Below are 18959 nucleotides of genomic sequence, written 5' to 3'. Positions count from 1 at the left end.
GCTGTTAATGGGGACCAAAACCACCCGCCAAAAGTGAAAATCCGCGAAGTAGCGACGCCCCTTCAAAAATCCTAGAAAAAAAAACAAAACATATATATATATTTTATAAAAATGTTTTTTTAATTATTCTATTTTACTCTTATTATTTTTTGGATCCACGAAGCTCTGAACTCGTGAACGTGGAACCGCAAAGTAGCGACGCCCCTTCAAAAATGCTAGAAAAAAAAATATATATATATTTTAGTTATTTATTTTTTAAATTATTCTATTTTATTATTATTCTTTTTTGGACCTGCGAAGCTCTGAACCCAAGAACGTGGAACCACAAAGTAGTGACGCCCCTTCAAAAATCCCCCCCCCCGAAAAAAAGTAAAAAAAAAAAAAAAAAAAAAATATATATATATATATATATATATATATATATATTTTTTAAATTATTCTATTTTATTATTATTAGTTTTTAGACCTGCGAAGCTCTGAACCCAAGAACGTGGAACCACAAAGTAGTGACGCCCCTTCAAAAATCCCCCCCCCCAAAAAAAAGTAAAAAAAAAAAAATAATATATATATATATATATATATATATATATATATATATACAGTATATATATATATATATATATATATATATATATATATATATATTTTTTTTTTTTAATTATTCTATTTTATTATTATTAGTTTTTAGACCTGCGAAGCTCTGAACCCGCGAATGTGGAACCACAAAGTGCTAGAAAAATGCTAGAAAAAAAAAATAAATAAAAAAAAAAAAAAATATATATATATATATATATATATATATATATATATATATATATATATATATATATATATATATATATTTTTATTTATTTATATATATATATATATATATATATATATATATATATATATATATATATATATATATATATATATATATATATATATATATATATATATATATATGTATATTTTTATTTATTTATTTATTTATTTATTCTTCTAATTATTGTATTTTATTATTATTATTTTTTTTTTAAATGCTAGGGAAAAAGTAATAATAATAATAAAAAAACACAAAGTAGTGACGCCCCTTCAAAAATGCTTGAAAAAAATATACCGGTATATATATATATTTTCTAATTTTTTTTTTAATTATTCTATTTTATTATTATACATGTTTAGACCTGTGAAGCTCTGAACCCGCGAACGTGGAACCACAAAGTAGCGACGCCCCTTCAAAAATGCTCGAAAAAAATATACCGGTATATATATATTTTTTCTAAATTTTTTTTTAATTATTCTATTTTATTATTATTAATTTTTAGACCTGTGAAGCTCTGAACCCGCGAACGTGGAACCACGCAGTAGCGAGGTCCCACTGTATTGATTTTTGCAAGTGGATAAATTAATTGTGTAAAAGTGATGTTTCTTCTGTGTTGTTAAACATTATGATGAAATCTGTGCAAAACATACGAATATAAGATAAAACATATACTGGTTATTATTGGATACGGTGTAGTCAGGTTGTTAAAATGCATGCAAATACAGAATGACCAGAATTGGGTCAAAATGGTGATTCCCCGCTCTCCGGATGCGTGCTTACGTCATGGGTAGCTCGTGACCACTCCCCCTCACTCCACCGTGAGTGTCCCTCCTCCTCCCGCCTTTCCGGTACATGCGCGGAAGCAGCATCACTCTCCCGGATCCGCATCCTCCCGGACGCAGCCGAAAGAGCGCCGGCACCGCGGCTGCACCTCCCCCGCCGCCAGTGATGGAGAGCCTGCTGGATAACCCCATGAAAGCCGTGCTCTACCTCAAGGAGCTCACCACCATCGTGCAGAACCAACAGAGCCTCATCCAGACGCAGCGGCAGCGCATCGACGAGCTGGAGCGCAAGGTGGAGGACCTGATCGGAGAGAACCGACAGCTCCGAGACCCCGATCAGTACGTGCAGCATCAGCATCGCCACCACCACCACCCGGCCCCCCAGCCGCAACCTCCGGTCCCCCAGGCGCACGCCCATCCGCATCAGCACCACAACAAAGCGAGCGGTGGTCAGCATCATCAGCAGCGTTCCTCGTCCCCTCCTCCTCCCGCCTCGACCTCCGCCTCTGTGCCGCATCACCACCACCACCACCCTCAGCATCTGCAGTTGGTCCCGGCCGCCTCGCCACAGTGCCCGCAAGGCGGGCAAGCCAGTCCGGAAAGCAACGAGGAGGGCAAGAGGGGCCCCTGTTGTAAGTCGCTGGTCCCGCAGACCCCCACCTCTACTCTGTGCCGCTCCGTGGGATTGGCCAGGAAGACCGAGTGAGTACAATGCAAAAACCGAAACCTTTCCTACACGTGGTGTAGTCTGACAGTATTTGCAGTGTTAAATAATATCAATAACAATAATTATATCCTTAATAACGATAACAACATCAACTTATTAAATGCCGTTTCTCTTTATTGGGAAGTGAGGGTGCCGGACAGTTTTTGCCATTTTGACTAATTCACTTATTCACTCACAGTCTTGTTCCTTTCTTACTCATGCCATGAGGCTCCTTAACTCCACCCGGGGTAGTAAAAGCCCATATTAAACCCCACCCACCCCCACATTTGCATCCATCTATCTATCTATCTATCTATCTATCTATCTATCTATCTATCTATCTATCTATCTATCTATCTATCTATCTATCTATCTATCTATCTATCTATCTATCTATCTATCTATCTATCTATCTATCTATCTATCTATCTATCTATCTATCTATCTATCATCTATCTAGACATCTATCTATCTATCTATCTAGACATCTATCTATCTAGACATCTATCTATCTAGACATCCAACTAGACATCTATCTAGACATCTATCTATCTATCCATCTATCTATATAAACATCTATCTAGACATCTATCTCTCTATCTATCTATCTATCTATCTATCTATCTATCTATCTATCTATCTATCTATCTATCTATCTATCTATCTATCTATCTATCTATCTATCTATCTATCTATCTATCTATCTATCTATCTATCTATCTATCTATCTATCTCTCTATCTAGACATCTATCTCTCTATCTATCTATCTATCTATCTATCTATCTATCTATCTATCTATCTATCTATCTATCTATCTATCTATCTATCTATCTATCTATCTATCTATCTATCTATCTATCTATCTATCTATCTATCTATCTATCTATCTATCTAGACATCTATCTATCTAGACATCTATCTATCTATCTATCTATCTATCTATCTATCTATCTATCTATCTAGACATCTATCTATCTATCCATCTATCTATCTATCTAGACATCTATCTATCTATCCATCTATCTATCTAGACATCTATCTAGACATCTATCTCTCTATCTATCTATCTATCTATCTATCTATCTATCTATCTATCTATCTATCTATCTATCTATCTATCTATCTATCTATCTATCTATCTAGACATCTATCTATCTATCTATCTATCTATCTATCTATCTATCTATGTAGACATCTATCTATCTATCTATCTATCTATCTATCTATCTCTCTCTCTCTCTCTCTCTCTCTCTCTCTCTCTCTCTCTCTCTATCCATCTCTCTCTCTCTCTCTCTCTCTCTCTCTCTCTCTCTCTCTCTCTCTCTCTCTCTATCTATCTATCTATCTATCTATCTATCTATCTAGCTACCTACCTACCTCCCTATCTATCTATCTATGCTACTATATCTTTATAATCGATCTATCTATCTATCTATCTATCTATCTATCTATCTATCTATCTATCTATCTATCTATCTATCTATCTATCTATCTATCTATCTATCTATCTATCTATCTATCTATCTATCTATCTATCTATCTAGACATCTTTTTAGACATATTTTTAGACATATATCTAGACATCTATCTATCTATCTATCTATCTATCTATCTATCTATCTATCTATCTATCTATCTATCTATCTATCTATCTATCTATCTATCTATCTATCTATCTATCTATCTATCTATCTATCTATCTATCTATCTATCTATCTATCTATCTATCTATCTAGACCTCTATCCAGACATCTATCTATCTAGACATCTATCTATCTATCTTGTTTTGTAAGGCTTACGGAAAATTTAGTCTTGTAGCTATATAGGCATAGGACATATTAAAAGCAACCTTGGACCCCATCTTTCATTAGAAAAACATATGTTTTAGCTTTTACCATTGTTTAGTAAACATCACGTGAACATTACTAAGTTTCTTGAAAATATATGTTTCTTAAGAAACACCTTAGACCCACACACTCTCAATTGCTGTATAGAGGAAGCAACACAAGGACGTGGGGGCTCCTCAATGTGTGGACAGAGATCTGATTGACGCCATTTCTGCCATTTAGTGCCATTTACACTGAAATTATTCCAAAAGGCTTGATACTTACTGATTAGCAGTCCCAAAGCCTTCAGAATTGTTTTTAAAACAAATGGAACAAAACATTTTTATTTTACATTTTAAACGTATTCATACGCTGTGGCATTGAATGAGTTACACAAACAACAATTTTAACATTTATCATAATAAAAACAGTTATCTTCTGGCCTTAATCATCTTGGCAGCCTTTGTCAAGCTACTTATGTTGCATGTGCAAGTATGTGCATTTCTTAGACACACTTGAATATACTATATTTTCATCTTTCTTGGGGTTTGGGTTGGTGTTTGGACTCCACTTGAAACAGTCCTTTTCTTACTCTCATCATTTTCATGCTACACTAACAAAAACTGCGGTGACAAGCATAAAGTCACTCTTTAACTATGTCCCCCTATTCCGTGGCTTGAACAACATTGGTAAAAGTTAGATAAAAGAAGATTGGCGCAGAGAAAAAAATAAGGGCTCTTTGAATAAGTTTGTGGTGGTTTACCTATAATGACTGTTTGGATAGAACACAGGGTCGGGACACTGCCATTCCATGCCACTTTCATTCTGTGTACAGTTACCATGTAAGGTCTGCTTTCTGTTTGTGGTTTGGACACTTTTCTAGATGTTTTAAGACGTGGTCTTTATTCGGTGTCCGTGTTTTTTGTTAATAAATACCATCCCATGTTGACCAAACCTGCCTCCATTCCGGCTTCCCTGCATTTGGGTCCACCTTCCGATACCTGAAACAAAAAAAAAAAACATATAAGATGACGTTTGTGGATTGATTTTTAAGACCACGGTTTAAATTTTTCATTTATGACGGATAGCTGAGCAATGAATGAAGCAAGTTGAAGACTGTTTTTTCGAAATTTGCAGAACTCATACACAAATCGGCTTCATAAGAATATGTTCCTTTTAATACCCAGGGTTGGGTAGGGTTACTTTAAATGGATTACTTTCAATGACTTTTGGATTTCTCCAATACCAAACATGCTAATAAAAGACAAAAGAAATTAAATATGAATAAAACGATGACTCACAACACGTGGTAAGCTTTCTCTCCTGGCTTTGATCTCTTTGATCTCCGGCAAAACTAAGATCAAATGCGACAGAAACAAAATGAAAATAAATCCAAACAGCTTGCCAACATCATTTTGCCGTTCCATGTATTCCGTTACTCCTCACGCCTGAACAAAATTTAGTCATTTTATTTTAAGTGCAAAACTTTTGCACTCGTAGTCATGATTTTGTGATCAAAGTAATCCAGTTAAAGTAACCCTACCCAACCCTGGTCGCATTTTATGTTCGTTTTGCCGGAGATCAAAGAGATCAAAGCCAGGAGAGAAAGCTTACCACGTGTTGTGAGTCATCATTTTATTCATATTTAGTTTCTTTTGTTTTTTATTAGCATATTTGGTATTGGAGTAATCCAAAAGTCATTGAAAGTAATCCAGTTAAAGTAACCCTACCCAACCCTGGTCGCATTTTATGTTCGTTTTGCCGGAGATCAAAGAGATCAAAGCCAGTAGAGAAAGCTTACCACGTGTTGTGAGTCATCATTCTATTCATATTTAGTTTCTTTTGTTTTTTATTAGCATATTTGGTATTGGAGTAATCCAAAAGTCATTGAAAGTAATCCAGTTAAAGTAACCCTACCCAACCCTAGTCGCATTTTATGTTTGTTTTGCCGGAGATCAAAGAGATCAAAGCCAGGAGAGAAAGCTTACCACCTGTTGTGAGTCATCATTTTATTCATATTTAGTTTCTTTTGTTTTTTTATTAGCATATTTGGTATTGGAGTAATCCAAAAGTCATTGAAAGTAATCCAGTTAAAGTAACCCTACCCAACCCTGTAGGTAACCTGGTCATCCTGGAAGGGGGATTCCCTCATATGTGGTCCCTTCTCAAGGTTCCTTCATTTTCTTCATGCTGAGTTTTTTGGGGTAAAACAAGTGAACAGAATTTTGTGATTGCGCAGGTTACAAATCCACCGTTTGCCCTTCGCCTCGAAGTCAAGGTCACTGGCTGGGCCACTGTGCTCCATCTGCTCCCTTTTGGCCGCATTGTTTAATAATCCTGATTGAGTGATGCAGACGTGATTTCACAAACGCATCACGTCGCGAAACAGGAAGGAATGAAGGAACGGATTTAGGCTGAGGACGAGCGTTGACAAGCAAAATTGTCGTGCTTGGACTAAGGGTGGCATCGGGGTGGCGAGCAATGGGAGCCCGGCTGAGGTTTAAGAGGAAGGATGTAAACAAGAGGGTCACCTTGACAACCATAGTGGGGTTTACCTTAAGGGGCTTCGTTTGGGAGAATAGCACTTGGGATCTGTCTTGTAGTGTTGTGTTGTTCACGGAACACGCTCTTTTTTTCCTCTATCTTGCTGTTTATTCCTCTCCCTCTATTTCTGCTCCTCTATCTGTTTCTCACTCTCGTTCTTTGTCTTTCTGTTTCTCTCCATTTAATTCTCTCTCTCTCCCTTTTTCTCTCTCACATTTTTTCTCTTGTTCTCTCTATTTCGCTTCCTATCTTCCCATTTCTCTAGGTCTTGTTTTCACTCTCTCACAATTTGTCCCCCCCTTTCTTTCTCTTATTTGCCATCTTTCCATTTCTCTACCTGTTCCTTTCTCTCTCTTTCCCTCTCTGTCTTTGTCTTGTTCTCCCCCTCTCTTTTTCTCTCGCTTACTCTCTCTCCCTCACACTTTTTATGCTCCTTTGCCCTCTCTCCCTTTCTCTACCCTTTTTCTTTCCCTCTCTTCCCCTCTCTGTCTTTCTCTCATTCTCCCCCTCTCTCTACCTCACACTTTTTATCTCCCTCTCTCACACTTTTTCCTCCCTCACTCCTCTCTCCCTTGCTTCACTCTCCCTATAACTCTTTCACTCTCTCAGTAACCCCCTTTCTCTCTCTCTCTCTCTCTCTCTCTCTCTCTCTCTCTCTCTCTCTCTCTATCTATCTCTCTCCCCTCTTTCTTCCTCTCTCTCTCACTCTTTCTCTTTTTCTCTCTCTCCCTTTCTTTCTCCCTTACTCACTTGTCAGACTTAACACTTCAATATCAATGACATCATCTCTGTTTTTACTTAGTATAAACAATTAAAAAGTTTTAACTATGGTAAAAGTTCACTGCGTATTGAAACAAGAACGACTTTTACGATTTTGTTGACTCATGCATTTTGCTCCATAATATTTCATCATTATTAGTTATTTCTGTTTTGTCAATTTTACCAAAGTTGTTGATTTTGGATGAATTCTAATCTTGTATTTGATGAACAGTTGGAAAACAATGTCAATCAATCAATCAATCAATCAATCAATCAATCAATCAATCAATCAATCAATCAATCAATCAATCAATCAATCAATCAATCAATCAATCAATCAATCAATCAATCAATCAACCAATCAATCAATCAAAAAAAAGCAAACGATCAACTAATAATCAATCAACGAGCTCATCCATTCATCCATCCAACCCACCGACCTATCAATCAATCAATCAATCAATCAATAAGCTCATTTATTCATCCAATCAATCAATCAATCAATCAATCAATCAATCAATCAATCTACGAACCTACCAACCTACCAACCTACCTAGCTAATTAACTACCTACCTACATACCAATCAATCAACCAATCAACCAACCTACCAGCCTACCTAGCTACCTAGCTACCTAGTTACCTAGTTACCTAGTTACCTAGCTACCTAGCTACCCAGCTACTAACCAATCTATCAATCAATCACCCATTCAATCTACAAACCGACCAACCTACCTCGCTACCCAGCTACCTAGCTACATAGCTACCTAGCTACCTAGCTACCTAGCTACCTAGCTCCCTAGCTCCCTAGCTACCTACCTACTTACCAATCAATCAATCAATCAACCAATCAACCTACCAACCTACCTACCTACTTACTCACCTACCTACCAATCAGTCAATCAATCACTCAATTAACTCATCCATTCATCCATTTATCCATTTATCCATTTATCCATTCATCCAATGATCCATTCATCCAATGATCCATCCATCTGACCGACCGACCAACCGACCGACCAACATACCAACCGACCAACCGACCAACCGACCAACCAACAAACCAACCGACCAACCAACCAACCAACCAACCAACCAACCAACCAACCAACCAACCAACCAACCAACCAACCAACCAACCATGATGGAGGCCTCTGCCTGCCATAAATCCTTAGAACGGTGCCAAATCTGTTCGTTACAGAAATCCTTTTCTCTTATTGCTCATTTGGTTGATTAATAATAGTAGGGGGAGGGTGGATAATCTATTTGACAGGCAGTTAATGAAAATGCAATATTCATCTATGTCACCCACCTTCCTCATACCTTCCAGTTTAATGATGGAAACTCACAAGGGAATAGCTTCATCCCTAAATGTAACTAAATATTATTCTTGTTGAGTTATGAACCAGAACTGGATCAGGACCCAAACGTGTGACGTTTCTCACAAAAGCCTTTATCTGACCGAAAATGGGGAGTCATGCATGTTAGGCAGCAGTCTGGCATGAAATGAAAGGAAGCCAGAGCCATGGCAACCGTGACATGTTTACTGGTGGGGAAACTTTTGGGTGCTAATATTTTGCCGAGAGGACGGGCTAGGAGAAAAATCAACTATTGATCGATTTACTTTAAAATATCTATGGAAAGAATGTCTAGATCCGTTACTTGGCATTGAATAGGTTTTAAAACAGTACAAATTTCATCAAAAAGATATAATATGTTTTAAAAGGGCAAAATGTCTCTCGAAAGACAAGGACATATTTATTTTTTCTAATTGACTCAGACTGACTGCTTGAATCTTAATTGCACCATAAACAGTGGTACCCCTCCTTACAAATACCCTTGCATACGAATGTTTCCGGTTATGAAATTATTGCCATCAGTTACAACAGCGTTTCAGGATACGAATGGGCGCCACTAGGCTGTACTTTCCTAAGACACACCACAGGAAATAATTCCCCTAACACCCTTATGTTTAAGGGATAACCAAACTAAACCAACTAAGTAAACATTTTTTGGCCTGGAGAGAAATGGGCACCACTAGGCTGTACCTGCCCAAGACACACCACAGGAAATCATGCCCCTAAGACCCTAATGTTTAAAGGATAACCAAACTAAACCGACTAAGTAAACATTTTTTGGCCTGGAGAGAAATGGGCGCCACTAAACTGTACTTGAACAAGACACTGGAGACTGAAGTCAGATATCCAACAGGGTGTTACAACAGCGTTTCATGATACAAAATAAAATACAGTACAGTATGCGCTACTATTCTCTGCTTCCAGAGTTTACCGAACACAAAAAACCTGGCTATTGCTGAAAAATGAGATTGATTGATTGATTGGTTGGCAGGAAATACCAACAGAATACAGGACCCAGTAAGAACCAATGTCTTGCGGGGGCAGAGGTTCATTGACGGACTGACAAAGGAAGAGTGAGAGCACTGAGCTTGAATGAAATGAAATGAAATGATTTGCATTTATATAGCGCTTTTCAAGTCAATGACTTCCCATAACACTTTACATTGTGCTTCACATTTCCCAATAGCGGCCGTGATCTGTGCAGCCATGTAAGGCGCTAACCTGCTTATTAGGGGTATTGGGGGTTCAGTGTCTTACCCAAGGACACTTCGGCATGTAACACGGACAAGCCGGGATTCGAACTGGGATCCCTTAATCCTAAAACGATCGCTCTACCTCCTGAGCTACTGAATAGAAGGAAAGACAATCTGTCAACGACCCGCAACTGGCGCTACACGGGCGGGGCCAACTGGGCGCCATGGCAACCGTGACAGTTTTCAGGTTACGAATAAAATTCGTAAGTAGAGGTACCACCTCATTATTTTCATTTGCTTCAGATCTCATCGGTATGCATGACGTTACTGGAAGGATATGAGTAGAGCAAGGGCATTAACCGCCAGCCGTCAGACTTTATTACCAAAATGTCCTGAGAGCTGAAAAGCATGAGTCAGAGCGGTCACGAATCCATGAAAGCGGTCCCTCTCCGGGACAATGCTCGGATTAGACGAAAATATTCGAAAAAAAATCAAATTCTCCCCCATCTGTCGTGGAGATTTCACTCCCTTGAAGCTTATCGCTGGAAATCCCTCAGACAAGTCCCTTGTTTTGCATCAAATGAAGTGAGGAAAAACACGCAATCGCAATTCCCTAACTGACTCGGTGAAGTGGAGCGTGAGAGCCTGCCGGCAACCTGTAATAATCCTCGGTGGGAAAAAAAAACGAATAATTTCACTTCCATTTCTCTTCGTGATGATAGAAATTTCATGCAGCGTTTTTTAAAAACCCCGGTGTGTAATATTTGACCACTAGGTGGCATTGTTGTCCGATGCGAATGAAAAACAGTGCCACGGAGGAAACCGTAGCAGCAAACTCCCTGACAAACATGGCGGTGACCCAATGTTCCCTGTAATTTTCCCCGGGTCTGAGCGTTCACACCGAGTCGGTGAGCAACGCTTGAAACAACAGTGAGCAACGGCAATCCCAAGTGTGGCAACTAATCCATTATCAAACATGTCCAAAACTTGACATCAAGTTACATTTTGCTGAGTTTCCGGCAATGCAATTTTTTTTTTCACTTTTGAATGTATTATTGAAAAGGTTGTACGACATACAATGGGTTATTTGTTTTTACAACAATTCTTTCACAAGATATCCATTTTTTTTTATTTCCTGATATATTTTGTCGCATAATATTTACATTTTTGGGGGCTTATTGAGTCGGTTGTAAGATACAGAACTGTACTTAATCACATTTTTTAGTGGAAGTACAAGGTTGGCAACAAGATTCACTTGATATCATTGGAAATGATTTGAATGCAACACAAACTTTTTCTTCTTTTTTCCGTGTTTTTTTCTACTTTTTTTTTAAATTCCTTTAGAAAACATCTCTGTGTTTATTTTTTCCGAGCTGTTACTTTTTTCTTTTTGTTTGGTATTCACTTTTTTCCTACATTTCTTTCTTTTCTTTTTTCTGGCCTTTTTCTCAATTTTTCCTTTGTTTTTCTCTTCCTTTTGTTTATTTTTTTTTCTCAGCTTTTCACTACTTTTTCTTTTTTTTTCTATTCCCCCCTTCCTTTAAGTCATTTTGTGCATAATTTTACATCATATTTGGTCATGCTGGGATTAAAGAAGCAAAAACAACCTGAAGAGCAGTTTAGGACCCGAAAAAGCCGGTTCCTTTTAGTGAGCCGAGCTGAAAAAGCCGGTTCTCGACAAACTCTACTAACTTTACTTTTCAACTTCGTTCGACATTGACTTCAAAATACTGCATTTAGAACACACTGTCAGGGGAACCCGTGTATTTTTACCTTCATGCACTGTAACTTTAACTTAAGTCGCTTCTTATTTAGTAATATTGAGCCCTCATTTTTGAGCGCTGGCTAGATTTTCTTGTGCGCTGAGAACGTGCGAGCAGTGCGCAATTGCGCACGCGCGCTGCTTAGAGGGAACACTGTTCGTGATGATAGAAATTTCATGCAGGGTTCGTGCAGCATTCTTTAAAAACCCCGGTTTGTAATATGTGACCGCTAGATGGTCAGGGTTGGGTAGTGTTACTTTAACTTGAGTACTTTCAATTACTTTTGGATTACTCCGATACCAAATATGCTAATAAAAGACAAAATAAACTAAATATGTATAAAATGACTACATTTTGTGCAGGCTTGGGGAGTAACGGAATGCATGGAACGGCAAAAACGATGTTGGCAAGCTGTTTGGATTGATTTTCATTTTGTTTCTGTCGCATTTTATGTTCATTTTGCCGGAGATCAAAGAGATCAAAGCCAGGAGAGAAAGCTTACCACGTGTTGTGAGTCATCATTTTATTCATATTTAGTTTCTTTTGTCTTTAATTAGCATATTTGGTATCGGAGTAATCCAAAAGTAATTGAGAGTAATCAAGTAAAAGTAACCCTACCCAACCCTGTATACTAGATATAGATACTAGATACTAGATAACAACAAAAACACTGAAAAATACTTCTGCGGAAATACTATAGAAAATACTACAAAAACAATATTACAGAAATACTTCAGAAATACTACAACAATACTACTGCAGAAATACTGTAAACATACTAAAAAAGATACATTTACAGTAATACTACAAGATTAAATATCAAATTCTACTGCACAAATACTACAAAAATACTACAAAAACAATATTACAAAGCACTTCAGGAATTGTACAAAAATCTGACGGCATAAATACTACAAAAATACAACAAAGAGACAGTGGTAATCTCCAAAATAACTCGATATACGACAAGATATACTAGATATAGATATCAGATACTCTACAATATAACAACAAAAACACTGGAAAAATACTACTGCAGAAATACCACAAAAATACTCCCAAAACAATATTACAAAAATACTTCAGAAAGACTACAACAATACTACTGCAGAAATACTATAAAAATACTAAAAAAAGATACATTTACAGTAATACTACAAGATTAAATATAAAATACTACAGCACAAATTGTCATGATTACCTAATTGGAGCCACCTGGGGTAATCATCTGACGCGCTGGAATGCGCTCCCTGATTGGTTTATGTTCCCTTTTTAAGCACGCTACGCGGAGACCTCTTCCTCGGAGGATACTTTTTACCCCGTTTGACCCGCCTGATTTTCCTGGGTCTTTTTGACTTGTTTACCTGATTCTGCCTGCCTCCGATCCGACCTGCTTCCGTTCCACGCTACGATCTTCTCTCCAGTCCCGGTAAACTCGACCTGCTCCCGTCCCACGCTACGATTGGCTACGTGTCCCGAAGTTGTCTTCACGGCGTTGCTGCTGACGTTCGACGGTCATCGCGTCTCCCGCTAACCCTGTACGCTTCCCCAAATAAAAGACTTGTAACGAACGCTCTGGGGTCTCCTGCTCTGTTCTGGTCCGCCCTGACAGAATCCTCCGACCAGAATGGACCCCGCGTTCGTACATCTGCCCCCTGACGACTATGAAAGCCAGAACTAGCAGCCCAATCCCCCTTTAGAATGTGCAGTTCGGCAAGTCATTTCCGACGTGGCGAAATTGGCTAAGCAAGCGAGTCAGTTACGGTTCGAGTGGGATCTGTTGGGTCGGGACTGGTCCTATCTCTCCAAAGTAATGACCCATCAAGCCACTTCATCGGTGTCCAACACTGACCGGGCACCATCGGCCTTATGACTGCGCAATGACTCCCATGCCTGCCTGTTCGACTCCCATGCCTGCCTGTCCGACTCCCCTGCCTGCCTGTCCGACTCCCCTGCCTGCCTGTCCGACTCTCCTGCCTGCCAGTCCGACTTTGACTCTCCGGCCTGCCTGTCCGGCTCCGCTGCCGGCCCTGATTCTGCCTGTTCTGATTCTGCCTGTCCTGTTTTTGCCGGTTCTGAGTCGACTCTCCTGTTTGCCTGTTCTGAGTCGACTCTCCTGTTTTTGCCGGTCCTGATTCTGTCTGTATCTCCGGTCCTGATTCTGCCTGTCCTGTCTGAATCGCTGCCCCTTCGGATGCTGATGAGGGGGCTTCCCTCCATTTGGAGGGATTCTGAGAGGTACTGTGCTGTTCCATAGTTCCCCGATTACCCGTGTTTCCCTGTGACGTGTCTTGGATTTAATTTTTTTTTTCCTGGGGGACTTCTGGAGCCGTCCCTTGAGGGGCGGTTCTGTCATGATTACCTAATTGGAGCCACCTGGGGTAATCATCTGACGCGCTGGAATGCGCTCCCTGATTGGTTTATGTTCCCTTTTCAAGCATTCTGCCTGCCTCCGATCCGACCTGCTTCCGTTCCACGCTACGATCTTCTCTCCAGTCCCGGTAAACTCGACCTGCTTCCGTCCCACGCTACGATTGGCTACGTGTCCCGAAGTTGTCTTCACGGCGTTGCTGCTGACGTTCGACGGTCATCGCGTCTCCCGCTAACCCTGTACGCTTCCCCAAATAAAAGACTTGTAACGAACGCTCTGGGGTCTCCTGCTCTGTTCTGGTCCGCCCTGACACAAATACTACAAAAATACTACAAAAACAAAATTACAAAATTCTACAAAAATCTGGCTGCAGAAAAAACACAACTACAGCAGTTCTACAAAACTAAAAATGAATAGTTTTTGTTTAAACAGGGACCTAACGTAGATAATATTTTTAAAACCAAGTTGATAAAATAAATGAATTTGAAAACAAATATGAAGAAATATTGTCATGATAACCGTGATGCACCTGTGCCTGCTCTTTTCGTGCCTCAGACACTGATTGGCTCCCTGTCACTATTTAAACCCACTCCCTTCTGTCACCTGTTGTCAGTCCGTCTGCGAACCTCAGTTTACTCTTGGCAAGCCTTTTTCTACCCTGACTCCCACCTGTTTTTGCTCCCGTCTGTTCCCCGGCTTCGACCCGTTTTTTTTTTTTTTATCCTGACCACATCTACTTTCTTCTCCTAGCTTTCGACTCTTTTCGGACCCCGACCACATTTTTGCTCTCCTGTCCTGGTTACTGACCCGTTTTTCCGTTCCCCGACACCGCCATCGCTCGCCACGGAAGTCCAACTTCCGCTCCCAGTGGGTGCAACCCTTTCCTTTTTCCAATATCACTGAGAGAAATGTAACGCAAGTGGGTCCAGTCTCCGTGCTGGTCTTAACAAATATAACATGTACACCTGCCATCCGGTCCCGCGACTCTAAATAGTTGCTCAGGCATGAGTTAGTAGGGCTGTGTCGACCTTGACCTACCGAATGTCTCTTTTTGGGGGGCGACGTGTTGACAAAAAAACATGTTTTTTTTTTTTTGCTCTTTGATGTTGCTCTTTGTCCATTAGGCTCAATCTCCTGGGAGTGATGCGCTGTAGCAAACCTTTCAAGCAGTCTTTTTTAAGATGACTATTTATATCCCTGTGCTTGTGTTGTTGTGTTATTATTGTGTCTTAGAATGGACTAAGAAATGCCTTTTGGAAGATTTGTGCAGTCGCTTGACACATAGAGTGCCTAGCAAAAGTATTGACCCCCCCCCCCAAAAAATAACTTTTTGTCATGTTACCGCATTTCATGCTTGAAATATAACATAAATTGAACGTATTTTCCAAGACTCAGCTTGTAAGAACAAATCGTGAAGTGGCACCAAATATTTTCAACATTTTATCATTTCATACTATATTCACAACTAAAAAAATACAATAAAAAAAATAAAATTAAAAAAATAAAATTAAAAAAATAAAATCAGAAAAAAATAAGAGTTGCAAAAATATTGGAATCCTGTTAACCAACTTACTCCAAAAGTTCCCTGATGACTTCGGAATGACAGTGCAACGGTGTCAAACTCATTATAGCAAGAAACCACGTGCAAGGAAAAATCTCACAGGGGCCGGACTGGTAGGTTTAAGAGAAAAAAAGAAAAAAAGAAGAAAGAAAGAGAGGGAGAAAAATATACAGAGAAAAAGAGAAAGAGAGAGTTAAAAAGAGAGAGAAAGGAAGAAAAAGTAAGAGAGAGAGAAGGTAAAAGACAGAAAGAGTGAAATGAGTAGAAAGATCACAATAGAGGGAGATAGAGAGAAAGAGATAAAGAGAGAGAGAGAGCTTTTGGTTCCAAGTGACATGTGGAACAAGCATTGCATTTGGTGTATGAGTAAAACTACATATTAACTTAAAAACACCAACCTCCACTGTCAAGCATGGTGGTGGAAGCATCAGTCACTGGGGTTGCTATTCTTCAAAGGGACTGGGAAGATCGTTTCTTATGAGGATTGTTGATATTTGGAAAATAGTTTGAGTTTTTTAACCATAGGTTTGAAGCCTGAACTATGGTTAAAAAGTCAAAAAGTCTTTGGGGGACCGATGTTTTTGCATAGCACATAGTACGTTTTTGTCACAAGTCAGAGACGGAGACAGGACCCAACAGTGTTCGTTTAACTCAGTTTTATTGAAAAAAAGAGAGCAGTGCTTGCTTCCGCGATCCGATGATCGTCGGACACGAGTAGCTGATGGCAGGAACGCGGAAGTGGCTGGTCGATAGCTGGGACAGGGGAGCAAGGGCGGTAATCGAGTCCAGAAAAAGGTCGGCAACAAGTATCACGCAGGAAACAGGGCAAAACAGGTTGATGGCGGGGACGTAAGAGCAGGGCAGAAACAGGTCCAGAAACAGGTCAGCAACAGGTAACAGGCAGGAGAAAACAGACCAGGAGATTGCCGGAGGGTACGGTGCTTGCCTAGCGAAAGTGTAGGTTCGCAGGACGGTCTGACAGCTTCCTCTTGGAAGCCGGGGGTTTAAAAAGGGTCAGGGAACCACTCAGCGACCAGGGCTGTTCGCGGGGGCCCCGAATCAGCAATCACGACAATTTTGGCTCCATTTGATAAATAGCGGAGTGACAGAAACGCAGTAACGGCCGTAGTGTTGTAGTACTCGTTATCGAGAACAGTAATTGCGTTCCAGGAACGTGTCCCTTTGTAGCGCGTTAGTCCCGATACTCGGTGATAAGCAGAGCACACGGTGGTTATCAAGGCGGGAAGGAAACCCATTATTTGCTGGAGGTTAAAGCGACACGGTGGGAACATGGTGCGCGGATTAGACCCCCGCGTCCTACTTCCTACACCACAAACACGATCGTGTTTAGGGATGGATGGCGGCGGAAATGGGAAAAAAACGAAGAAGCGGTGTCACACAAGTTCCATTAAACTTGGAAAGGCAGCATTGGTTAAAGTGCAATACCCCGGGTTCTAAGTGCAATACCCCGGTTTTAAGATCATTCAAGATTCAAGATTGTCTTTATTGATGTAAACATAGAATGGCAACGGAATTCTCTTTAAAGCATCAGTGTACAGTGTTTACAATGGGACTTCAAATGTACAAGGGGTTAAGAGAGAGAGAGAGAGAGAGCAAGAGAGAGAAGAGAGAGAGAAAGAGAGAGAGAGAGAGAGAAAAATCAGTTTGTTAGATAGTTTTGAGTAGTGTATTTTCCTCATGTGCAAGAAGAAAGAGAGGGAGAGAGACACAGAGAGAGAGAGAGAGCAAGAGAGAGAGCGAGAAAGAGACTAAGAGAGAGAGAGAAAGAGAGAGAGCAAAAGATAAATCAGTTTGTTAGATTGTTTTGAGAAGTCTTTTCTTCTCGTGTGAAAGAAGAAAAAGAGAGGGAAAGAGGAGATGGAGAGAGAGAAAGAGAGATAGAGAGAGAAATACGTTTTTTCGATAGTTTTAAGTAGTATATTTTCCTCATGTGCAAGAAGAAAGAGAGAGAGGAAGAGAGAGAGAGAGAGAGAGAGAGAGATCAAGAAAGAGAGAGAACGAGAAAGAGAGAGGGAAAAAGAAAGCAAGAGAGCAAAAGATAAATCAGTTTGTTAGATAGTTTTGATATTTTTCTCGTGTGCAAGAAGAAAAAGAGAGGGAAAGAAGGGATTGAGAGAGAGAGAGAGAGAGGGGGGGGATAGAGAGAGAGATAGATAGAAACAGAGAGGGAAAGAGAGGAATGGAGAGAGAAAGAGAAAGAGAAAGAGAAAGAGAAAGAGAAAGTGAAAGAGAAAGAGAAAGAGAAAGAGAAAGAGAAAGAGAAAGAGAAAGAGAAAGAGAAAGAGAAAGATAAAGAGAAAGAGAAAGTGAAAGTGAAAGTGAAAAAGAAAGATAGATTTCAGTAGTACATTTTCCTCATGTGCAAGCAGCAAGAGAGAGGGAGAGCGAGGGAAAGAGAGTAAGAGAGAGAGAGAGAGAGACAGAGAGAGAGAGAGGGATAGAGAGAGAGAGAGAGAGAGAGAGAAAGAGAGAAATTAGTTTGTTGGATATGCAAGGCAACTGCCTGCTTATTGACAGCATTAGGGATTCAGTGTCTTACCCAAGGACACTCCCGACATTTAACAAGGAGGAACGAGGAATCGAACCTGTGACTTCTCGATCGATTCAAGAAAACCACCGTATTTCAGTACTTTTAAGAACAAATTGAATCAAAAGTGAAGGACGCTTCTCCTATTACCCAACTGGAGGTCATCTTCATCCATCCTCATTTGAAAAGACAAAACGTACCAGTAACTCATTGTTTCCCTTCTTCATTTATCTATGAAAATCCTCAAGTCTTTGTGTCCATCTCCATGGCGACGCCGTCCCGTTAGCCTTTTTCTAAATTCTCCTTTCTTTTTCATCGACACAGCAACCAAACCGTTCTCCATCAGTTCTGCTGCCCGGCCCCCGAGGCCCCCGAGGGGGAGACGTCGTCCGCCTGTGTCCCCAGGTAAGAAAATCCTGTAGCATACGCGCTACTATCGTAAAAATGAACGATGTTTTAGCTAGCGTTCCGATAAAAGACGAAAACGGGAACACTCCGGTAGTCTTTTGAGGTGGTTTGTTCATAAAAACAAATAAATTTGAATATGGTCGCACTCGCCCCGTTTTCAAGTGAGTGATTCATCGGTCCAAAGAGCATCAATACCAATTAAGCCCTCTGCACAAAAAATGCCTTGTTTTTGCTTTTCTTATCTCCTCGGTTGGAGCTAGCAGATAGGCTAATTGTGGTAAATTACAACGGAAAGCCGAAGCTGTTATTCACAGGGTTGGGTAGGGTTACTTT

At 39.9% G+C, this 18959-nt stretch overlaps 1 protein-coding gene across 4 annotated transcripts in view; it reads left to right on the top strand.

Annotated features, from left to right (window-relative positions):
• The first annotated feature begins 1677 nt into the window (after window positions 1-1677).
• The window catches only part of iqsec3a (IQ motif and Sec7 domain ArfGEF 3a), a 114905-nt gene continuing 97623 nt past the window's right edge, over window positions 1678-18959 (top strand). For all 4 annotated transcript variants that reach the window (XM_088347133.1, XM_088347132.1, XM_088347134.1 and 1 more), the window contains exons 1-2: window positions 1678-2292; window positions 18543-18623. In XM_088347133.1, coding sequence (XP_088203259.1) covers window positions 1757-2292; window positions 18543-18623 — 617 coding nt within the window. In that variant the 5' untranslated portion in view covers window positions 1678-1756. The remainder of the gene's footprint in view (window positions 2293-18542; window positions 18624-18959) is intronic.

Source organism: Urocampus carinirostris, chromosome 11 (genome assembly GCF_059441175.1).
Source record: "Urocampus carinirostris isolate Australia breed hairy pipefish chromosome 11, RoL_Ucar_1.0, whole genome shotgun sequence".
In the NCBI taxonomy this organism is placed as follows: domain Eukaryota; kingdom Metazoa; phylum Chordata; class Actinopteri; order Syngnathiformes; family Syngnathidae; genus Urocampus; species Urocampus carinirostris.
This window is presented reverse-complemented; position numbering and strand designations above follow the sequence as displayed.